The sequence below is a fragment of the Parambassis ranga genome, chromosome 24 (genome assembly GCF_900634625.1).
Source record: "Parambassis ranga chromosome 24, fParRan2.1, whole genome shotgun sequence".
NCBI classification, from domain to species: domain Eukaryota; kingdom Metazoa; phylum Chordata; class Actinopteri; family Ambassidae; genus Parambassis; species Parambassis ranga.
The window spans coordinates 15,483,937-15,508,009 of record NC_041043.1 but is presented as its reverse complement, the minus strand read 5'-3'; the positions used below and the strand labels follow the sequence as shown (position 1 = coordinate 15,508,009).

Here is a 24,073-nt window from a genome sequence, read left to right as displayed (position 1 = left end):
GTAAAACTGCAAATAATTCAATATCTATAGTACATGGAGCTTTTTTGATTGTGTAAAATAAATAATACAAAACCACTTTTTTAAATGTTTGTGTAACTGTGTTGCACTGCAAACAAAGACCTGTAAGTTCTCCATACTGACCACTAACTATTAGCTCTCTAGAACTAACTGAAAAGATGAAATGATTTATTTTATCTGCTCAATGCACACGTGCTGCTGCTCTGCCTGGATTACATTATAATGAGAAAATCAGAGTGTCCATGTCCATCACATTCAGTCATACTGACCATTTTATAAGATTCAGTGCAGTTTTGTGAATATTTAAAGGGACATGCTGCATTTTTTTTCATATAAAATCATATAAGAAAACCTAATCAGCCAGTAGAAGATGCAGTCTGTCCATGTGATCCCTCACATCTGACATGATGACCCTCATGATGTCATGATGCTCAGAGATAAGATGCCTCACCTTGATGGGGAACATGGTGACGGTCTCTGGGCTGTCGATACTGTACCAGATGCAGAGGTTTCCCCGGTTCTGGGCGACCACCACATCGCTGCCAGGCACCCACTGGACGTAGGAGCAGAAACACAGCACAGTGGTCTTCGCGGCGGACTCGATGTCGTACAGATGGAGCTGAGAAGGGTGAGATAAGAGAGGGACGCTCTTATCGGATTACACAGGTTGGACGACGCCAGTTCAGCTTCCATTATTACAGCACAAGAGAGATTACACTGGATTGTAACTTTATATTCACACTGGAAAAGGGTCATAAATGGATTAGGATTCCTCCCCCGTTCACACTGGAGAAAGTCATTCCAGCTAGAGTAGGATTGAGTCCAGACAGCCTTTAAGCTAGATGCGTTCAGACCTATTTTCAAATCTGGCTAGCACACACTTGTGTCCGCACTCAATCCGGCTTCATCCAGCGTGTTTGCTGTCCTCCAAACCACTAGGTGGCGCCTTGTAATATACAGAGTCCGCTCAGGCCGCGGTAGGACCGCGTGTGCGCATTGCGTTGTGCGTTTTTTTTTTGTCACGTGTCGCGCCCCGTGAACCGGAAGAGAACATCGCTAACCGGAAGTAGCATGTCGCTAACCGGACGTAGCATGTCGCTCGCCACATTTGGGTTCACACCTGAGCCACATTTGAGCCACTCCAGAAGTAAAATCAATTCAAACTGGATACAGCCGGATTCGAGGTGTTCACACTCGGAAAAAAACACATCTGGATTGATCTGGATGCGGCCGAAATCCTGCTTAAGCCACATTTTTTCCCCAGTGTGAACGGGGTATAAGTTACAGCGGCTCCCGCAGCACTTAACGTGTGTGAGGGGACCTCCTGCTGCTGTGATCAGCTGCCTTCATATCTTCCCCACCAGTTTTAATAATGCTCTGTCTATGTACCCTGGAACTCGACCGGCCGACGAGGACGAGCAGCCTGTCGATGGGTCCACATGAAAGAGGGGTCTGTTTTATGGTTTATACTGGTATGAAAACACCTTGCACGTTCTCCCACACTATCAATTACTGTGTATTAAATTCAAGAATCCATTGTGTCATCAGTCCTGCAGAAAAGCTGATTCAAAGTATTGTGTTAAAAGTAAATAAGTCAAGTTAATACTTCGTGTCTCTTCTGGTTCTAATAAGTGTCAAACTTTCACATCATCCACTAAAGTTCACTGCGCTCACGTCATTTTGGGTCACAGGAAGTCAGTCTGCAGCAAAAAGTTGAAGCATTCCCAATTACCAGAGTTCTCCTTGTCTTTGCCCCGAGGCTCAAACATCAAACTCTTTCATTACCCCAGGGCAACACCTGACAGCAGCTGCCTGCCACTCTCAGCCCGCACACAGAGCTCCCAGCGTACCGCTGAAGGAACGCTGACACGTTTCAATGAAGTGTGTGAGTGAAATTAATGTTTCTCCACTAAAGCAAACTCAGCTGCTGGTGGATAAGGACAAAAATCAGGCTCAAAATAATGTTATTTCTAATTCTCTGTCTTTGTTTTTGACGGATTTGACGGACAAAAACACCCACTGTGGAGGATCTGGTTTGCCTTTTTGCCCATTTTCTGATCTTTCTGTGTGTGTTACTGATCGACTGTCCGTGGTTCATCAATCAATGTCTTGTGAGATTTGGTGGAAAATGTCCTGAACATGTTCCTGTTTCCAGACTAACAGCTCCAAACTTTCATTCATTGATCATTGTTCCAGCACACACACACACACACACACAGGTGACTGGCTGTCCACACACTTTTGGCCACATAGTGTAGCTGGGATCACCATCACAAGAAGGTGAGGGGCTGCCAGTACAAAAGGTGGACTCCTGCACTTTATCGTACATCCTTCATTTTAAAGTTTGAAGGGTAAGAAAATGTTGATACGTATAGACACATAATGAAAATCCATAGCTTTCAGCTTCCCGGAGGCATGAGGCAGCCATATTTATCCTGACTTTCCATCACCATGTTTCCACCCGGTGCCATGGGGCATGTCCGCCTGATGGACGTGGCCATACTGCAGATGAGCCCCAACCAGGCCAGAACTTTCTACTTTACCAATCATCATCATCATCATGTCTGCCTTTTCTCCCTCCACCCCTCAGGGTGCCGAGGTTTCTCTTACCCGCAGCTTCTTGTCCCTGAACAGCAGTTTGCGTCGGTTTCATTGAGCTCCAGCAGTCAATCTTGGAGTCGTGGCTGATGGTTCCCAGATTGTAGCCTCTGGCCAAGTCCACTGAGAAGGGGAGGAGGAGGAGGGGACAAGTTATCTGAGCAGCAGTCAGACGGCAGGAGCTGAGCTAAAAATGGCTGTTTATTCAGGATCAAACTCTAGACAGTAATTCTGTCTCGGAGCAGTTTCTCTAAGTTAAAGACGCGGCCTGCTGCAGGGAAGCGTTGACATGTGGGGGGCTGATACAGTGTTTTAATTAGGACTGGGGACGGGGCACTGAGTGTGGTCCTCACGACACAAACACATCCTCACCTATAGCAATGGTCTTCTGTCAATCAGGTAAGCAAGCTTCTTGTTGTCTTCAACTCCCCTCTGCTTCCTCTCATTCAGTCGGACACTGGGACACACATACAGACACACACACACAGACACACACACAGACACATGTCAGTGCAACATGTTTCGACCTGTATTAAAGCATTAAACCCCAGCCTCAGCCCGGCACTGTCTTCAGCTGTTGCTTCTCATACTTGAACTCCCAGGATACACCTGGCCATGATTCATCATGTGACGTGGCGTCACCGCCGGAGGCGAGCAGCAGAGCATCTGTCAGTCCTGACACTGCTGACAGGTCTGAATACATTACTGTGAAAGTTTGCTGACTGGCCGGGTTTAGGCTGACGTTTGTGGGATTTCTTCAAAACTCAATACAGCCATCTAGTGGACAAAGATGGAACACACCGTTTATGTGACTTATAATAGAAGTAGAAGTAGTTTTTTTTCTACCTGATGAGGTGTGGATTCATGAATTCAGTCCGGACCGATCCAGAATCTCGTTGTTGCTGTACTCCACCAGGCTGAGCTCCCCGGCGTTAAAAATCATGCACACCTGCCGACATCAGAAGTCATGAGAGCATGAACACTGAGGAGAGAGGAGAGCGGGCGCTGACACAAAAAAAACAAACCTACCGTTTCATTTTCAAAGAAGAACTTCTCGTTTCCGCCCGAGCCGGGCCACGGCACCTGAGGGAGGACGCAAAAACACTCAGTCCAGGTATCTAAGGAATAAACCTCGGTATTACATCATCGATTTTTAATTTGAATCTACCTCGCTTAGCTTGTTTGTCAGCAGGTCTCCAGCAGAAGTGTTTCGGCGGTGTGAGCCACCAGGTAGCGATCTTTCCCCATGATCTTCACCTCTTCGATCTCGTAGCCGTTGTAGGACTTGAGAACCACACGACTTCCTGTGGAGAGGTTCCTCACTATCACCTGGAAGAGACGTCAAAAATGAACAAGGTCTCACTCATCAGAGCCTGGAAATAATCCCCTGATCTCATCAGCACGTCATTCTTGGATTACCTGAAGATGCTTTTAGAATCAGAAAGTCCTTGGTTTGATTTCTAATCAGTCTTTTTTAATTTATTGCAGAGTTCCTGTGTTCTTTTTTGGAGTGTTATCAACTACCATAAACGCCTTTTCTGGTGCATTTAAGTCATTAATCAATCGGACAATCAGACAACAGAGTAGTAGGCTCCACAACCCCCTGGTTTCCAAAGCAACAGTTGCTGCTGTGCCTTCATTAATCATGAAAAACTAACTGAAATCAGAACCACATCTCTCACAGCGGCAAGTGAAAGTACAAACACTGCTTGTGGTGTTTCCTGTAGGTACCCACTTGGCTCAGGCCGACGTACGTCATCTCAAACTTGCTCTTGTAGATGGATCTTCGCAGGCAGCAGTCAACAGCTCCACTCCTCCGCACAGCGTTCCCTGTCAGGACACACAGAGCGAGCAGAAGAAGATGCTGAGTCCACGCTGTGGATTAAAGTAACGTGACAGACAGGTGGCGTATTTACATGCACAGAGGCGAGATCCGTCTTTCTTCCAGGCCAGGCTGGTGATGGTGTAGACGTTCTCGATCTCTTTGGGTTTGGCTTCGTCCCACACACTCTCCTCGGGGCCCAGTTAAACACCCGCAGCCTGGACAGCACAAGAGTCCCTGTTTGAGTTCGACACGATAATCTGTCTGTTTGCTTCACACGGTGACACCACACACACACACACACACTGACCGGATCAAAACTGCCGAACACCACCGACTGCCCACTGGGGCTGGTGGCGGCGCTGTGAACTCCTTCTCCGTCTGGTCACGGCTGTAGTCGAAGGTCTGGAGGATGTGACCCTCTCGGGTGTAGGCCACCAGCTTCTTGTCGCAGCCACCCACCATGATGCTGTTTGCACCCAGGCCAGAGCGATAAGGGGTGCAGGGGTGCAATCAACTAGCTTACCCTGTGACACCGTGTGTGCATTAGAGACATACATCAAAAAAAATATAATCTGAACAACACTAATTAATAATCTGAGCCTACCTGGGACTCCCCTGAACCTTCATCATCGAAGAAGTAACGCACAACTGTCCCGTTGGCGTGTCCAGACAGGATGCCTTTACCCGAAACACTGACACAAGACAAACAAGAGTTCACTGCTGATGCAGCACGGACGTACTGTAGATAATAACATGGTGAACTGTATTTACTTGGATGCCAGTGAGACAACATAGGACTCTGTAGCATAGATGGTTGAAGATTTGTTGGTCTGAGTGTTGGCGAGGCGAACCTGGACAACAAGGCGGCGAATGAGGAAATCGGCTGTTACACTAACACCGCTACATGTTTGCTCGTCTGATGCTTCTACCGACAATAATTTATGAATGATAATAATATCGTGGGGGTCTCTGATGAGGCTCTGCGGCTGCAGACTTACCTTTCCATCGGCTAAACCATAAACAACGGCGTGCTCTGAAGGCCAAAGCAGGCATGTCACCGCACTCTGCACGGAAACAACACAATCAGACTGCTGCATGAACCACCGCCTGATGCTCAAACCCACGTCATGTTTACTCACCGTCTGAACAAACTTGTTGCAAATGGCTTTCTTGTCCCCCCTAAAACATACAGAAATATGTTACCTAATGTCACTTGAATGCACCAGTCTGTTGAAATCTAAGGTTGAGATTACCAGTCCTCCCCGATTCTGTAGACAAAGATGATATTGTCAGACTGGCCGATGGCGATTTTGGTGGAGTCCGGTGAGAAGACCATGTCATTGACGACATAACTCTGTTTTCCATACTGATAAAAAAAACAACAACAATTCAACATGCTGGATGTTAACAGACACAACATCATCAACACTGTGGTAGCAGTGGGTGGATCGTTTGATCCTGGCCTCACCTTGGAGTCTATGGGTTTGGTGGAGAACTTGTCCCTCCTCTCTCCCTGCTCATCATACAGCAGCACCACTCTGTCAACTGTGCACACGGCAAACTTGGAGTTGTTCGGGGCCCAGGCCATGCACGTCACTTTGGCAGCACCCTCCTGTAAGGGCAGAGAAAACACATCACATCTCAGTGACTGTTCCGAATCAAATACTCCAGGACAAATGAAACAATTTCGAGACTGCTCGACCACAAAAACGTAGTGTGGGCGTGTTAGCATCGCTTTATTCATTACAATAACATAGCCTACAGTAGTTGCTAGCAAGTAAAGTGATGCAACTGCATAAATCTGTACTATGTACTATAATTACATTAAATACATCTTACAAACATGGGTCTAATTCCAAAATAATGACACAATATTCGCGTTTCGTTGCTGCTTTAAAGACACGTTATTAGATATAATACAAATGAAGCTACACTATCTTAATGTTTAACATACATTCAAGCTAACGTTAGCTTGTCAGCTAATTTGAACGTACCTGGGGGGTTAAAAGTGTCTTAAGATACTTGAGCTGCATTTTTTCACGTCTTCAAAAAGCTCCTGCGGGTAATGGTGTTATCAACATCGGATTAATGTTTATATTTTAGGTCGTTTCGTTGACTAATTCCAAGCTAGCAGCTAGCGGGGATGACGTCTCGTAGTAAACACATCCGTGATCTCCTTAGTTACCAGTTGGGCGGTGCGTTCACGGTCCATGGTTTACGTTTTAACACTGTGGGAATTTTCAAATTGTGTCAGTGTTTTCTCTGCTTGGTTTGTTTTAGTATATTTATATAAGCCTAAAATAAGAACAAGAATCAGATAATATGTGGGATACATGTGTGTAAAATCCGAAAAGTTTTTTTTATCTCCTTTGTGTGTCCAAAGTTAGCCTAACCGTGAGTTTTTGTAAGTGATGTGCACAAATATGAGGCATAAATGCAACACTACTAAAACATTTGAACATTTTTATTTAGTAAATGATCACAATATTAGTAGCTGAACGTTGTAGGATTTACACAAATACCGCAACAGAAGAAAAAAAAATAAAAAAAATAAAAGAGTGGAGATGCCGGGGATTGAACCCGGGGCCTCATACATGCAAAGCATGCGCTCTACCACTGAGCTACATCCCCTTCCGTGTTTCCGTCACCAAAATTACTGTATTCATATGTTGTATTGAATTTTGTGTTGTCATAAACCTCACGAATAATTTGCGTTAAAACATTTATGAAATCAAAAAGAACGACAAGAAAGATTCCAGGGAATAATCTCTATTTATGTTTTTTTTTTTTTAAAAAAAGAAGAAAATACACTGTGCGTACAGGTATCGATAAACAGAGCACATCGATCTCTGATTGGTCACTTGATAAACATGTCTTATCATAACATGTAAAGAGCTTTAAGTAAGAGCACGTGTGTATACATTATGATAATATCATTGCTTTAAGGTCACAACACTCATCATCAGCCTCCATCCTCATGCATTAGAATAAAAGCTGTTGTTAAAGTGTCCTTGAAGGAGGCACTTTCACTGGCTTCTGTAGTTTACTCAACTTTGACAGCATAATAAATACAGCACAAACTGTATTTTAATGAAAATATTTTGTTTGCTAAAATAGCGATCAGATGTGGCAAAAAAACAACAGCAGTGTGGGGGTCATGAGAGCAAAAATCAACTTTTATCTGGTCAGCGACTGTGTAGATATTTGTCAATCAGCGTCCTGCTGGCTGCAGAGGTTTCCAGCTGCTGCGCTCTGCTGCAGGTTCGTCATCTAACACGGTGACGCACTTTGCATCAAACGCAGAAAGTGTCCGCTTGTGCCGGAAATACACAAATTCTAACTTCAAAATAAAACTTCCTTACAGATATACTGGCTGTATTTTACGGGTTTTTCTTTCCAGTCTGAGTCGTGTAGTTTGTCGTTTGTTGTACATTGTCACAGCCAGGTGAAACAGCACAGCTCATTACATCTTGTGCTAGTACGGCGCCGCTTTGTATTTTATTTTGAAATCCCAAAGCGGAAGTGCCCGCCATTATTCCGTCAAACTTCACGGTCCACGCTCCGGGCCGACTTCCACGCTGCTGGCGGCGCGTGTGGAACACTTCGCACACTTCATCCCGTCCTTACCACCCCGAAAATCATCCAACTACAGCCACCTTCGTTGTTGTTATTGTTTCCAGACTCACACCGGATTCATCAGGACGTCGTCTCTGTTCGGCGGGAACACCTCGGGTGTCCATCGGTGCTTTCTTTCAGTTTATTGCTGAGACTCCTCGGGGGCATCTCCTGCTCCTCTGCGCGGCGTGAGCTTCACGTGGAGCGGAATCATTCATCCCTGCTTCAGAAACAATCCATCAGTTATCCCCGGAACCAGCTGCCGGTATCAGCCCAAAACATGTCAAAGATGGCAACGCTGATCCTGGAGGACGGGACGAGGTTCAGAGGCCGCCTTTTTGGGGCAAACGTGTCGGTGTCGGGAGAAGTTGGTAAATCATTTTTTAAAAAGTGTTAGCTAACTTTTAGTTAGCGTCTACAAAACCCACCTGTGTGTGTGTGTGTGTGTGTGTAACTGAAGTTTTTCCGTGTAGTATTTTGTAGTTGATGACGTCACGTGTCCGAACAAAAGGTTCAGAACTACAAACTTTGATCACCTAACCCACTTTGTTGGGGATTTGTTGCCAAACACTGAAATTAGTGTGAGGAGGTGCAGGAAGTCAACACGACTTCTCCGCATGCGCCCTGCACCACGCGTCAGTTCGCTTCCTCATGTGAACCCCACGCACACTTCATCCATCCACTCAGATATCAGGATCTACCTGTTGTTTTTTTTTGGCAGAAAAATGCGTCAGAGTTGCGCCAAGGGGCGCACACTGTCACACTGTGTTGTAATGTGGCCACGCTGCATTATTGGATTAGGCAATACTGATTATAAAAAAGGCCAAATTTCACTGTGTGAGTCATCTGCATGTGCCCAAGAGCAAGATCAAGATCAAAAGCGTGTTGGCAACAGGAAGTGGTAGTCCCTGACATCCTGTCCACACAGACCTGTGCTGTGTTATGTGTGTATTTACAGGGTGTGTGAATAATAAAGGTGTTTGTAGTTTTAGTGCATTGACACCATCTCATGTGCTCAGTGTTTCAGACGGGCATGGTGGGATACCCCGAGGCTCTTACTGACCCATCCTACCGCTGCCAGCTGCTCACCCTCACTTACCCACTGGTGGGCAACTACGGTGTTCCAAAGGATGAAGACGGAGAGTTTGGACTGAGCAGGGTGAGTTCTACAGTGAGTTTATATATGAGATTTGCACACATCAGAGTGTCAGATGTTTAGGTTTGTGTATGTTTTTGTTTGTTTTGTGTCTCAGTGGTTCGAGTCGTCCAAGATCCACGCTGCAGCTCTGATCATCGGAGAGCTGTCGGAGAGCCCCAGTCACTGGAGTTCAGTCAAGTCTCTGGACCAGTGGCTCAAGGAACAAGGCGTTCCTGGACTACAGGGTCAGAGAATCCTCACCTTTAGTTAATCTTTATAACTGTGTTATGCTGCATCAAACATGTTTGAGTTCTCTGTACTTCTAGCTATCATTGTGCTGTTTCCACAGAGGTACAGGACTTTATGTATGAGTATAAGATGATCAGTTTAGCCAAAACCACCTCTGCTTACTCCAGGGGTGGACACCCGCTGCCTGACCAAAAAGATCAGAGAGAAGGGCACCATGCTGGGTAAGCTCGTTGTGGACGGGACTCTTGAGGACAGCGTTCCCTTTGATAACCCGGACCAGAGAAACCTTGTCCAGGAGGTCTCCATGAAGGTAACTCACGCAGCCATTATTACCGAATTATATTGTATTTTTCGCCTGTCAGCATTCCGGTTATTTCCGTTTTGTCTCCAGGAGCCACGAGTGTTCAACCCCAGCGGAAGCTTGAGGATCACAGTCCTGGACTGCGGGATCAAAAACAATCAGATCCGGTGCCTGGTTCAGAGAGGAGCCTGCGTCACAGTCGTACCCTGGGATCACCCGCTGGACACCGCCGGTCAGTCTCACACACACACACCAGAACCTTACAGGCTGTGTTTGTTTTTGCTTCAACATGTGGACAAAGACACTTATATCTCATCATTTTCTCCAGATTTTGATGGCTTGTTCATCAGTAACGGTCCCGGCGATCCACAGTTCTGTCGGGCCACCATCGACAATGTGAGAAAGGTGGTCTGTGTGGATCACCCAAAGCCTGTGTTTGGCATCTGCCTGGGCCACCAGCTGCTCTCTTTGGTCATCGGAGCAAAAACCTACAAGATGAAGTCAGTCCCTTCTTTAATACCTTTTGTATAATGTTTTCAACGGCACTAAAGCGACTTGTTATTGTTTTAACCCTTTGAAAAGGAGCAGGCGGTCCATCAGATTGGCTTTAAGTTGGAGAGTCCTGCATGGCATGCAGCCCTTGGAACAGACAAAAGGGAGACATGTGCCCTCAGTGACCCCAGTCTGTGAATCTTATTCAAACCCCCTCAATGCTGTCTAGAAACACAAGACTTGTGTTTCTATGCAGACTTTTGCTGTTCTCAGCAGTCTGGCCCGTCCTGGATGGGTGCTGGAGTCTTGTTCAGCTGTGTTATGAAACAGGCTAAATAAACACACTGGTGAGAGACGCTCCAGCGATGGCAGCCTTATCTGCTGCAGGGTGTGAATGAAGGTCAGGACGGGCAGCACATGCTCATTGTTTCAGGACGCTGGAATGTTGCCGATATCTCAAAGGCAGATTGCAAACAGGACAGTAAACTACAGGTGTACGTTTGTCCACCCGGAAAGAAAGTTTAAAGCTTCACTGAGGCTTGTTTACGTTTTATAAAACCCATCATTAAAGGTCGGGTAGCAGATTTCAGTCTGATGCACTTTTTGTTAAATTAGTGTAACTTCTCTTTACAATCCGATAGCAACCGATTAGTTCGGCAGTTTCGCATTAAAACGAAGAATATGAATCATCTGTGGAAGCTATAAAACACTAAAAACTAGGGATGTCCCGATCAGGTTTTTTTGCCCTCGAGTCCGAGTCTGAGTCATTTGATTTTGAGTATCTGCCGATACCGAGTCCCGATCCGATACTTTCAGGACTCTCTATAAAGGCACTCATTGCAGCAAAACGCGCGTGTGTGTGGCCACACGCAGCATCGAAGTCTCGAACCCAGGACCTCTCGTGCCAAAAGCAGCTGTCATACCCCTACACTACAAGACGCAGAGCCACCCTGCACAGAAGGCGTTAACTTTGACAGCCCTGATAAATATATATCCGAGTCCTGATCGGGAGGTAATGTCCGATTCCGATCGAGTCTGAAATCACATAATCGGACCCGATTTCCGATCACGTGATCGGATCGGGACATCCCTACTAAAAACATCAGCCAATCCTCCGGGTGGACCCTGTGCGGAGTATTGGCTGGTTGTCACTCTCTTCCTGCTCTGTGCACCAGAGAGGTACGTGCATGATGGCCGAAGTCACAGACCGCAGCTCGTCTTCAGGTGATGCGCGTCCATGTGATTGGGAGGCGTGGCTTCGGGGTGAGCTCCGAGAGAAAGGGGCGTGTGTTTACTTTCCAAATCTGGCTGACTCTCACTGAGTTTTCAAAATCTCCTACCCTACCTTTAAAGAAACCGCTTGGGTTTACAGATAAATCAGCCTTTCTTCAACTGAAACACTCACATTTCTTCCTCTAAGTCAAAGGGCATCGTGTCAAACATGGCTCCCATGCTTCCAAATTCACAGGACTTCATCCTTCTGTCCGTTTCTCAGGTATGGTAACCGTGGCCACAACCAGCCGTGCATCCATAATGGAACAGACCGCTGCTTCATCACCAGTCAGAATCACGGCTTCGCCGTCGACCCTGACACCCTGCCTAAAGACTGGGACGTGCTCTTCACCAACGCTAATGACCACACCAACGAGGGCATCGTGCACAACACCAAACCTTTGTTCAGGTAACACTTCTCTGCCACCTGCACACACGTGATGTGAATTCAAACCTCTTCAGTGAATAAAATTCTTTTTTTTTTTTGTCCTCAGTGTTCAGTTCCACCCTGAGCACATGGCCGGACCAACAGACCTGGTCAGCCTGTTCGATGTTTTTCTCAACACTGTGAGAAACCACAAAGAAGGCAACTCTGCAAAATCTGGTAATTTTAACAGAAGCGTTTGGATTTTATTACCCGTCGCGTGTGTTCTGTGTGACGTGACGTTCATTTATTTAAATTGAAAATGTGTTTCCAGTGAAACAGTGTCTGATGGACCACCTCACCTTTCCTGGTTCCATGAAGCCTGAAGAGGTTGTGAGGCCCAGGAAAGTCCTCATCCTGGGCTCTGGAGGACTGTCCATCGGCCAGGCAGGAGAGTTTGACTACTCAGGCTCACAGGTCTGTGGAACAAAACACATTTTGTATGAGTTATATTCAGTTTCTGTGTGTCCTGCTAACATGGTTTGTTTTTTTTTTGTTTTCAGGCCATTAAGGCTCTGAAGGAGGAGAATATCCAGACTGTGTTGATCAACCCAAACATTGCCACTGTCCAGACCTCCAAAGGTCTTGCTGACAAAGTCTACTTTCTACCGATAACACCAGAGTATGTCACTCAGGTATGGATTCTCTCTGTTCTACTGATGAGATAAAAGATAGCAGCGTTTTTGGTGTAATCTGTTTATTGACCCCAAAAGTTCCTGGCTTGTATTTCCAGGTGATAAAAAATGAGCGCCCGGACGGTGTTCTGCTGACGTTTGGCGGTCAGACGGCTCTGAATTGTGGCGTGGAGCTGACCAAGCTGGGCGTTCTGGAGAAGTACCACGTCAAGGTCCTGGGGACTCCGGTTGCCTCCATTGAGATGACGGAGGACCGGAAGATCTTTGTGGAGAAAATGGAGGAAATCAATGAACACGTTGCTCCCAGTGAAGCAGCCCTGTCAGTGGAGCAGGTGAGGTGCCTCATCCCTCTCATCAGAACTTTTTTTTGTCATTCTGGTTTTGACGTTTATCTGTTTTTTTTTTTGTAGGCCGTGGCGGCTGCTGAGCGTCTGGGCTACCCCGTCCTGGTACGCTCAGCGTTCGCTCTGGGCGGGTTGGGCTCCGGCTTTGCCAATAACCGAGAGGAGCTGACCACCCTGGTGACATCGGCCTTCGCGCACACCTCCCAGGTTCTGGTGGACAAATCCCTGAAAGGCTGGAAGGAGATCGAGTACGAGGTGGTCCGGGACGCCTATGACAACTGTGTCACTGTGAGTAACGCACAAAACACACTCTATTAAAGCATCAGTGAAAGGCTCCAGTTGATTTGGAGGGTCTGCTTGTTCAGGTGTGTAACATGGAGAATATCGACCCGCTGGGCATCCACACTGGGGAATCCATTGTGGTGGCGCCCAGTCAGACACTTAACGACCACGAGTACAACATGCTGAGGAACACCGCCATCAAAGTCATCCGGCATCTCGGCATCGTGGGAGAATGTAACATCCAGTACGCTCTGAACCCTGAATCTGACCAGGTACAAGCAAAAACAGAACCTTTGAAATATAAATGTTTACCCGAGACAGTCTGAGTGTTGTAACTTGTGTGTCTGGATATTTGTCAGTACTACATCATCGAGGTGAACGCACGTCTGTCACGGAGCTCTGCCCTGGCCAGCAAAGCGACCGGTTACCCTCTAGCCTACGTAGCAGCTAAACTTGGTCTGGGGATCCCTCTGCCGCTGTTAAAGTACGTCTTTCATTTGACTGTTCAGAACTGTTATGCAGGTCCTTAAATGTGCAGGTGTAAACAATGCGATCAAGTTCATTCAGTTCATCAGTTTATTTTTTTCTAGAAACTCTGTCACCAACTCTACAACTGCAAACTTCGAGCCCAGTTTGGACTACTGTGTGGTGAAGGTGCCTCGCTGGGACCTCAGCAAGTTCCTCAGGGTTTCCACCAAGATCGGCAGCTCCATGAAGAGTGTTGGTAAGAGGGAAACATGTTTTGGTCCTGAGTATCCTCAGAGCTAATTACTTCACATCATACTAAGCCAAGGGTTGTGATGTTTTTGCCCCCCCCCCCCTCTCACAGGTGAGGTGATGGCTATTGGCCGCAGCTTTGAGGAAGCCTTCCAGAAAGCTCTGAGGATGGTGGATGAGAACTGCGTCGGCTTTGACCACACCATCAAGCCCGTCTCAGAGAGGGTCTGCTTTTTAGCTTTTTAGCTTTTTCTGCCTTTCCCACATCTTCAATCTTGCAAACATCTCCTGCTCCAATAGGTCGGCATTAAAGGACCTGACTTTCAGCTTGGAAGTTATTGACATATCAGCTTGCACAAATAGCCTGGTAACTCCACATTCTGACATCTGTGATTAAATTAGTTTGCAAGAAAATGCAGGAATATGATTGAATTGCAACATAAATGAGCTTGTTCAAACATTTTAAAGTACAAAGGAACAAGCTTGAAGCAGAAATGGCCTAAAAAAACCTTGACGGTGTAAGAAGACGTATTTAAATTAGACCAGTAGGTGGTGCTGATGTTCCTCTGAGCCCGGGTCACTTTTTAATGACACCGTTGTCCCCTCTCTTCTCTTCTCTTCTCTCCAGGAGTTGCAGACTCCCACAGATAAACGCATCTTTGTGCTGGCAGCGGCGCTCAGAGCCGGCTACACCGTGGACCAGCTGTACGAGCTCACCAAAATCGACCGCTGGTTCTTACACAAGATGAAGAACATCGCTGACCACGAGCGACTGCTGGAGACGTACAACCAGGTACGGGTGATGAGGCGAAAACTAACACGAAAAAACAAGGGGCAGTTAGGGACGCTTCGTCTCACTGACTTTATCCATGCAGGACGAGAGCACCATGCCTCCAGAGGTGATGCTCAAGGCCAAGCAGCTGGGCTTCTCAGACAAGCAGATCGCCCTGGCTGTACAGAGGTGGGTTGGAAGGTTGAACCCGACCAGAGGGCACAATGACAGACTCTTATTCAAGAACCACACACACACACAGTGTATTTCATTGTTACTTTGCCCCCTTTTTACAGCACTGAGCTGGCGGTCAGAAAGCTGCGCCGTGATTGGTCCATCCTTCCGGTGGTGAAGCAGATCGACACAGTGGCAGCCGAATGGCCCGCACACACAAACTACCTGTACCTGACCTACCACGGCACCGAGAACGACCTGGGCTTCAGTGACCAGCACGTCATGGTGATCGGCTCGGGCGTGTACCGCATCGGCAGCAGCGTGGAGTTTGATTGGTGCGCGGTTGGGTGCATCATGGAACTCAGGAAGGTACAGTTTGAATGTTTACTTTTGGATTAATTTACCTTTACACAGGTGTTACCAATAGCTGAACACAGAGGACTATACTGAAAGATAATAAACTTATATATAATATCACTATATTTACGCTTATATCGGATCAATAGATCTTCCCGTCTGTGATTTTTTTTTTTTTAAATAACCAAATGTGTATGACATTATTTGCAGATGGGCTTTAAGACCATCATGGTGAACTACAACCCTGAGACAGTCAGCACAGACTACGACATGTGTGACCGTCTCTACTTTGATGAGATTTCATTTGAGGTAAAATGTTTGTTTTTCTTGCAACAAACAAAATCAGAAGCTTTACCAGAAATCATATCTGAAGACACGGTGATTTAAATGTAATTGTATGATTGATTGATTGATGTCAGGTGGTGATGGATATCTACGAGAGGGAGAACCCCGAGGGAGTCATCCTCTCTATGGGAGGCCAGCTGCCCAACAACATCGCCATGGCGCTGCACCGCCAGCAGTGTCGCATATTGGGAACCTCACCCGAGTTCATCGACACCGCCGAGAATCGCTTCAAGTTCTCGAGAATGCTGGACACCATCGGCATCAGCCAGCCGCAGTGGAAGGAGCTCTCTGAAACAGAGGTACAGAGTGTTTTTAATGCTAATATAACAACCAGAATATTAAACTACCGTTCGATACTCACACGTCCTCCTTTTGTTTCCAGTCTGCTGTGAAGTTTTGTCAGACGGTTGGGTACCCCAGCCTGGTTCGTCCCTCTTACGTACTCAGTGGAGCAGCCATGAATGTTGCTTACAGCGACAGCGACCTCGAGAAATACCTCAGTAATGCTGTCGCCGTGTCCAAGGAACACCCTGTGGTCATCTCTAAATTCATACAGGAGGCCAAGGCAAGCAAAACCTAACTGACAAACTCGTATAAGACGGGGTAGAATGTATCACGGTGTGTCTTTTCTTGCATTTTACTTCAGGAGATTGACGTGGATGCTGTGGCATGTGACGGAGTAGTCATCGCCATCGCGGTGTCTGAACACGTGGAGAATGCTGGAGTGCACTCTGGTGACGCCACCCTTGTGACGCCACCTCAGGATCTCAATCAGAAAACTATAGAGAGGATCAAGATGATTGTTCATGCCATCGGTCAGGAGCTGCAGGTCACTGGACCCTTCAACCTGCAGCTGATCGCAAAGGTGAGAAACGAACTCCCCGATGATAGACGGACGTTTCATGTGTGAAAATGAAGGACTGAGTGAAATGTGACGTTCTTGTTCTGCCAGGATGACCAGCTGAAGGTGATCGAGTGCAACGTCCGAGTTTCCCGCTCCTTCCCGTTTGTATCCAAGACGCTTGGAGTGGACCTTGTTGCCTTGGCAACTCAGGCCATCATGGGAGAGGAGGTGGAGCCTGTGGGCCTAATGAGAGGGAAAGGGATTGTGGGAGTCAAGGTAAGCAGTCAGACTCAAACCAAAAAACTCTGTCACATGTATGTATATATACTAAAATCAACCACGCATCTTTAGGTCCCTCAGTTCTCCTTCTCTCGGCTGGCCGGAGCCGATGTGGTGCTCGGGGTGGAGATGACCAGCACCGGAGAAGTGGCCTGTTTTGGAGAGAACCGATACGAAGCTTACCTCAAAGCCATGCTCTCCACGGGCTTCAAGATCCCCAAGAACAACATCCTCCTCTCCATCGGCAGCTACAAGGTACACACAGGCGAGAGCGAGACATTAAAGCAGAGACGCACTGATGAGTTTAACAGATGTGCTCAGCTGATCTGAGCTCCAGCTGGCAGTTAGAATTATGCATTTTAGTGGAACGTGGTCACATCAGAACATTCTCAGTCTTGGGTTGTGTTAAACAGATGTTTTTTTTTGTGGCTGTGTGGCTGCTCGGTGATGTGGAAACAAAACTGCAGATTTTACCCCAATAAGTCTCTCATGTGACAACGTGTGCCTGATGAAAAGTACACAAAATAATTTCTAATCAAATAAACCAGGAAATTCCCAACAAAAAATGTAATGCCATGATAAAAAAAAAACAGTAACGGCTCAAATCAATAATTAATTAAGAGAATATTTAAATTCAAATGCTAAAAAAAATACATTATTTTTTTTTAGTTTAGGGTTAAAAATAATTTAAAATCAATCATTTATTTATTTGATTTCATGTAGAACAAGAGCGAACTGCTGCCTACCGTGAAGGCTCTGGAGTCCCTGGGATACGACCTGTATGCCAGTCTGGGTACGGCTGACTTCTACACAGAACACGGTGTCAAGGTAAAAGTGCGCCTTATGTTTTATTTACTTTCCTGAAGATATGGACTGTGTTCGAAATCACTCCCTAATCACTATATAGGGTGTGTAGTGCTGTCCGAAATCTTATTGAGAAATTATAGACCCCATATAGGGCCCTCAATGTATCCCACAATGCATCATGAAAAGTAGTTTCCATCCGATGGTCACTACTTTTAGCAATATGTCCCATCATGCATTGTGCAGACCAGCGAAGAGAACTGGAACGGACGTTACGTCACCTGACTTACAAATATAATGATGTTTTAAAGAATGTAGCATGACCGGTTGTGTCGTTTTGCCATAAAACTGGCTTCATTAGACTATAAAGGCACAAATTATAACTAAGAGATATATATAACAGAGATTGTTCAGCCGGCAGAGATCGGCTCGTTTAATTTGCGACAGCAATGATGTCATTAACGATGACAGAAAATCACAGAGGTAGTGTCTGAAATGTCCGAAAATGCTTTCACAACGAGTTCACTCTATGGTGCCCTACATTGACCTCCCCATATGGGGAGTGAGTGAGTGATTTCGAACACAGCCATGGTCTAGAGGTAGGAGCTAAATAAAATACAAAGAGTGGACACAGGATGGTGCCATAAGGAACGCCGTTAGTCACCAGTTTTTAAAGTTAAAGACTCCGCCCTCCGTCCAGGTGACTGCAGTCGATTGGCCGTTTGAAGAGGAGGAGGAGGAGGACAGCGACTGTCCCACCAAAGAGAAGCAGCGCAGCATCATGAACTACTTGGCGGACAACCACTTCGACCTGGTCATCAATCTCTCCATGAGGAACAGTGGCGGTCGGCGGCTTTCTTCCTTCGTCACCAAAGGCTACAGGACCAGACGCATGGCCATCGACTACTCGGTGCCGCTTATCATTGACATCAAGTGCACCAAGCTCTTCGTCCAGGTAAGAGGACTCAAACAGGGCGTGACATCTGTAAACAGCTGCACAGGAGCAGGTGTCATGTGATGCGACTTGTTTGCAGGCTCTCCGTCAGATTGGAAGGAGTCCACCAGTGAAGACTCACATCGACAGCATGACGTCCCAGACTCTGGTCCGTCTGCCCGGTGAGTCACTGCCGCAGCTCTGCTGTTCTTTTCAGACCGTTTGTGTTCTCCAGTGTGTGTTCGATATTTTACAGCTGCAGATAAAATAGTTTGAACTTCACCTACAGACAGACCTCGCAGAATGCCTGAAAACCTGCTGTCCTGGGTCTAATCTGTCTTTCTGGTTCAAATCTCAGGTCTGATCGATGTCCATGTTCACCTGCGGGAGCCCGGTGCAACCCATAAGGAGGACTTCTCCTCTGGCACAGCAGCTGCTCTGGCAGGAGGAGTCACCCTGGTGTGTGCGATGCCGAACACTGCCCCCGCCGTCACAGACACCAGTACTCTGGCACTGGTACAGAAGGTATATCCATAAATTACTGCTGCTTTTATTTTGTTCTACATGTATTATATTAATGTGAGCTCATAAGTAATCCTGTGTTCTGTTCAGCTGGCCAAAGCAGGCTGCCGCTGTGACTACGCCCTGTATGTGGGCGCTGCTTCAGACAATGCCGCCGTCCTGCCTTCTATTGCCAGTCAGGCAGCTGGTCTGAAGATGTATCTGAACGACACCTACTCCACCCTCAAGATGGACAATGTCTCTCTGTGGATGGAGGTAGGCCAACTGAAGCAAATGCTTAAAAACTGAATGCTTGGAATACTTTGGGTATTCCTAAAATGACAATTCATCATAGGCAGAAACTCAACTTTCTCGCGCGATGATTGGCTCACCTAAAAACAGCACTAACATAAAAGTCAATTGGAAAAATAAGGCCAGTGTGTTGTTGTCATTGAAAGTTCTCTGACCGATCTTTGTCTGATTCTGTCAAAGCACTTTGAGAAGTGGCCCAAACATTTGCCCATTGTGGCTCATGCTGAGAAGCAGACGGTGGCTGCGATCCTTATGGTGGCTCAGCTCTACCAGCGGCCTGTCCACATCTGTCACGTGGCCAAGAAGGAGGAGGTAAGGACCTGGAAATTCAGCGTCTATAAGGGAAAAAAAGCCGGTGCTAGTTTGTGCTTCGCCTGCTGTGTTTTCTTCCTCAGATCCTGATAATCCGAGCTGCCAAGCAGAAGGGCATCCAGGTCACCTGCGAGGTGGCGCCGCATCACCTGTTCCTGTGCGAGGAAAATCTGTCAGACATCGGCAGTGGACGGGCGCAGGTTCGACCCATGCTGGGAAGCCGCGAGGACATGGAGGCCCTCTGGGAAAACCTGGACATCATCGACTGTTTTGCCACAGACCACGGTCAGCGAAGTTTCATTTACTGAACACAAAGCAGCTGCCGTTTAGCTCTGAATTAAATCTGTTCTTCTTCCGTCAGCTCCTCACTCTGTGGAGGAGAAGAACAGTGAGCGCCCTCCTCCTGGTTACCCCGGCCTGGAAACCATGCTCCCGCTGCTGCTGACTGCTCTCAGCGATGGACGCCTGACTCTGGATGATATTGTCAAACGTCTGTACGACAATCCACGCAGGATCTTCAACCTGCCTGTCCAGGAGAACACCTACGTGGAGGTACAGACACAACTGCATTATTGAAGATCACAGAGTCACTGTCCTGATGAATCATTTTGTTTTAACTACTCATCTGTCGCTTCCAGGTTGACCTGGAGCAGGAGTGGGTCATCCCTCAGGCCATGCAGTTCACAAAGTCCAAATGGACCCCCTTCCAAGGAATGAAGATGAAGGGGAAAGTCCGCCGCGTGGTCCTGCGAGGAGAGGTGGCCTACATCGACGGCCAGGTCAGCATTCACTCATCTTAGTTTTATTAGTATTACTATTTGGGGGAAGATTTGTCATCGCACACATCTGTCTGCAGGTGCTGGTTCCTCCAGGTTATGGTGAAGATGTGAAGACATGGCCCGCTGCTTCAGTTCACCCTCCTGAACCTGTTAAAGAAATCCCAACGGTACTACGATTGAAAGACTACTACAGAACAGCTGAGGGTTTGTGCAGCTTTGGTTTCACGTGTGGATGTTTTTTCTGTCCTCTCAGACTCCCGAACATCCGCGGCTGACCTCCCCCTGTGACGGCCAGGTCCGAACCCGAGCTCCCAGCCCGCGACGCTCTGCTGGAGAGAGCCGCTACCTGCTGCCGCCCCGCATCCACCGCTCATCTGATCCTGGACTACCACCAGGTACTACAACTCCCACAATGCTTTGAGGCATTCAATTCTCCTACTTCTGCTTCCTCTTTTTCTTCTTCTTCTTGTATCACTTCCTGTATTGGTAGAAATATTTGGTTTATGGTGTCCCTGTTTTCTCTGCAGAGATGGTCATGCTCCCACCAGCCAACGCCGGTGACGGTTACAGCCACCCTCCGCCTCTGTCCAGACTGCTTTCCCCACAGTCTGGGCCGGGTCAATTGCCACCAGGACAGGTGACACACTTTCAGACATCGCCTATGCTGCACCCTCTGGTGGGCCAGCACATCCTGTCTGTCAGGCAGTTCAGCAAGGAGCAGGTACATAAGCACACAAGATGACACAAAGGTGTGGATATAATGTCCATTTAAGCTAACGGCACATGTTGTCTTTTTTCAGATCTCTCATCTTTTCAACGTTGCTCACACTTTGCGTTTGATGGTGCAGAAGGAGCGAAGCCTCGAAATCCTGAAGGTATTCCCGAAGCGCTTTGTGTTACAGTAGACTGCAGGCAGGCTGTAAATATGCTGGAAACAACATGCCATTTGTGTGCATTCCTCTCCAGGGTAAGGTGATGGCGTCCATGTTCTACGAGGTCAGCACTCGTACCAGCAGCTCCTTTGCGGCAGCCATGCAGCGTCTGGGTGGCTCTGTGGTCCACTTCTGCGAGTCCACCTCATCCTCACAGAAAGGCGAATCGCTGGCCGACTCCGTCCAGACCATGAGCTGCTACGCTGATGTCCTGGTGCTCCGTCACCCAACGCCAGGCGCTGTGGAGGTGAGTTTGATGTAGCTGGTGACCCCCCCCCCCCCCCCCTCTGCACATGATTCGTGATCAGCTTCAGTGTGGTCTTTGTCTGACTCTCTCTCTCTGGTGCATAGAGTGCATCACGTCATTGCCGTAAACCAGTCATAAACGCAGGAGACGGCGTGGGGGAGCATCCGACCCAGGCCTTGCTGGATGTCTTCACCATCAGAGAGGAGCTGGGGACAGTCAACGGCATGACAGTGAGTGACAGACTGCAGCTTAATTTCAGAAGCTACGTACAGGAACTCATTATAATGATCGTCTTTCACATCAGATAACGATGGTCGGAGATCTCAAACATGGCCGCACAGTGCATTCCCTCGCCAAACTGCTGACCCAGTACCGCATCACCCTGCGCTACGTGGCCCCCAAAAACCTGCACATGCCTGCAGAGATCATCAGCTATGTGGCCTCAAAGGGCATCAAACAGGTGGGGACTAAAGAAAAGTTACACACAGCAAGATGCAGTGTTCACAAACTAGAACTCGGCGCACAACACTAACTCTGATTGCGTCTTTTGCAGGAGGAGTTTGACAGCATCGAGGAGGCTCTGCCTGAAACGGACGTCCTTTACATGACCAGGATCCAGAAGGAGAGGTTTGCATCTGAGGAGGAGTACAAGGCGGTGAGTTCCCAGATGTTTCATTATTTTATTGTAGCTGTGTTGTATTTCCTTATTAAATGCTGCGTCTTTTATTGATCTTCTTCCACAAATCTTTAACTATTTTGCCTCCAGTGTTTTGGGCAGTTCATCCTCACTCCTCACATCATGACTGTCGCCAAAAAGAAGATGGTGGTGATGCACCCGCTGCCCAGAGTCAATGAAATCAGGTACAGACGGTTTACATTAAAGCTACGGAGGAAAGGCCATGTGTGTCTTGTGCCTGTTTCTAACATGTGTTACATATGTTTTCATTATAAATACAGTGGCTGAGAGAATGTAAAGTGTGCAGAGGAGGTTCTGTGAAAAGTTCAGCTCAGAGCGACCTTTGAAAATCAGCCTCGGCCTGTTTTTAGCCTCACAGTGACTGATTTCTTTTGTTGGACTGTGAGCAAACACATCTTTGTTCTAGGAGATCTGGGTCATTTGGACGTGTCAGCGTGGCTCCGTAACTGCTGTCAAAATAGTCCGATGTAAACTAGCACGTCACTGTTCAGTGTCGAACTAACCTGCTCCAGGTGCCGGACCTACGGACCTTGTGTACTGTATTAGGTGAACTAATCCTTTACTTACCTTTTGTGTTTTTCTGCCAGTGCGGAGGTGGACACGGATCCGAGGGCAGCGTATTTCCGCCAGGCGGAGAACGGCATGTACATTCGAATGGCTCTGCTGGCCACCGTGCTCAGCCGATAGATCCCTGTGGCAGTGATAGAATGAGTGTTAGATGCAGGTTCCTGCCTGTTCTCTCCTGGAATCATTCCTAGTCTAGAGTTTAAACAGATGAAATCACTGCTGCAACACTTGTTTTTCTTTTCAGTTACATCTCAGCTGAACATTTCCTGTAGTTGTTTACACCGTTAACACATGAACGGCTTCTTAACCGGCTGTTATGTGGACCTTTTACATTTGAGATGGTTATCAGAGGTCAGTATTTGTATTGTTCGGAGCAGAGGAGGCTCCCCCCAAACAAAAAGGGAGGTGGAGGTTTTTTTTGATAAATCAGTGTTGTAACTTTAAAGGGACCAGTCAGGATGTTTAAAAGGGAGACAAACTGTATTCTCTTAAAATTACTGCATACATTCTTCAGGCTGTACAATAATAATGGCACTACTGTCTTCTCTGTGTAGCACTAACCGAACGTTGAAACGCACAAACATGGTTTAGGGGTATTATGTGTAACTGTCAGTGATTCTTACTCTGGACTAGTTTAGATACAATTAACCCTTTTTTTATATATATATATAAAAATGGAACTAATGTCGGATAGGTACTGGTAAATGTGGAGAAATAAATAATAATAAAGACATTGTTTTCCAATTATGGAGTTGACGTTTTAAATATTTATCGCATAAAGTAACAAGACATCTAATGTACAAACTCCCTTATTTCCACAGTTTTTTTGACCACAGTCTGTTGCTAGACAACACATTTATTATCATTATATTAAACATGTAGCGCCGCATAGAAGCAAAAATGTCCACATCAGTTAATTAATTGTTCATTTTTGTTTACAAATGCTGAGTTCAACCGGGCGTCAGATGAATTTAATGTCCTAAAAATATTAATGTACCATTAAAAATATTGGTACACAGATAAAGACATTTAGTTTAAAATATTATGCGGTTATTAATGTTTTGTTTTTTTTTAAGAAATTGTGCTTTTAATAATCAATTCCTCTTTCTTTGATTCTAGAAAGTGAGTCTCCATGACAGATAAAAAGTTCTGGAAAATTCTTTAATCTAACTTTGTGTTAATTTAAAATCAGACAAAATAATAATATAATAATAATAATAATAATCTATTAATCCAACAATAGGACGGGCAAAAGACAGATCAATACATTTGCACATCATAATCAATATATATAAATAAGGTTCACT

At 46.6% G+C, this 24,073-nt stretch overlaps 2 protein-coding genes and 1 non-coding gene across 3 annotated transcripts in view; 1 reads left to right on the top strand and 2 right to left on the bottom strand.

The window, feature by feature from the left end:
- ift172 (intraflagellar transport 172) overlaps nucleotides 1-6,474 on the bottom strand; it is a 60,082-nt gene extending 53,608 nt beyond the window's left edge. Inside the window, exons 1-7 of the mRNA XM_028397762.1 lie at nucleotides 6,436-6,474; nucleotides 5,910-6,053; nucleotides 5,695-5,807; nucleotides 5,581-5,620; nucleotides 5,440-5,505; nucleotides 5,213-5,292; nucleotides 5,046-5,133 (exon numbers count right to left, since the gene is read on the bottom strand). Coding sequence (XP_028253563.1) covers nucleotides 5,046-5,133; nucleotides 5,213-5,292; nucleotides 5,440-5,505; nucleotides 5,581-5,620; nucleotides 5,695-5,807; nucleotides 5,910-6,053; nucleotides 6,436-6,474 — 570 coding nt within the window. The remainder of the gene's footprint in view (nucleotides 1-5,045; nucleotides 5,134-5,212; nucleotides 5,293-5,439; nucleotides 5,506-5,580; nucleotides 5,621-5,694; nucleotides 5,808-5,909; nucleotides 6,054-6,435) is intronic.
- Nucleotides 6,475-7,000: 526 nt separating this feature from the next.
- Nucleotides 7,001-7,072, bottom strand: trnaa-ugc (transfer RNA alanine (anticodon UGC)). Its single transcript has one exon. It is a non-coding gene; the product is annotated as a tRNA-Ala (tRNA).
- Nucleotides 7,073-7,992: 920 nt separating this feature from the next.
- cad (carbamoyl-phosphate synthetase 2, aspartate transcarbamylase, and dihydroorotase) lies at nucleotides 7,993-23,513 on the top strand. Its single transcript, XM_028398191.1, has 44 exons — nucleotides 7,993-8,427; nucleotides 9,076-9,215; nucleotides 9,310-9,439; nucleotides 9,611-9,753; nucleotides 9,835-9,976; nucleotides 10,073-10,244; nucleotides 11,732-11,917; nucleotides 12,003-12,112; nucleotides 12,207-12,349; nucleotides 12,436-12,567; nucleotides 12,666-12,899; nucleotides 12,978-13,199; nucleotides 13,277-13,465; nucleotides 13,553-13,677; nucleotides 13,784-13,917; nucleotides 14,023-14,135; nucleotides 14,539-14,703; nucleotides 14,786-14,871; nucleotides 14,979-15,225; nucleotides 15,424-15,522; nucleotides 15,633-15,857; nucleotides 15,941-16,123; nucleotides 16,205-16,423; nucleotides 16,511-16,678; nucleotides 16,754-16,936; nucleotides 17,405-17,509; nucleotides 18,186-18,440; nucleotides 18,520-18,601; nucleotides 18,778-18,944; nucleotides 19,032-19,196; nucleotides 19,413-19,544; nucleotides 19,628-19,829; nucleotides 19,906-20,096; nucleotides 20,183-20,323; nucleotides 20,401-20,490; nucleotides 20,577-20,718; nucleotides 20,851-21,044; nucleotides 21,124-21,198; nucleotides 21,290-21,502; nucleotides 21,607-21,732; nucleotides 21,807-21,962; nucleotides 22,056-22,157; nucleotides 22,269-22,363; nucleotides 22,787-23,513. The coding sequence occupies exons 1-44, from the start codon at nucleotides 8,337-8,339 to the stop codon at nucleotides 22,884-22,886; spliced, it is 6,714 nt and encodes a 2,237-aa protein (XP_028253992.1). The 5' UTR covers nucleotides 7,993-8,336; the 3' UTR covers nucleotides 22,887-23,513.
- Nucleotides 23,514-24,073: the final 560 nt, after the last annotated feature.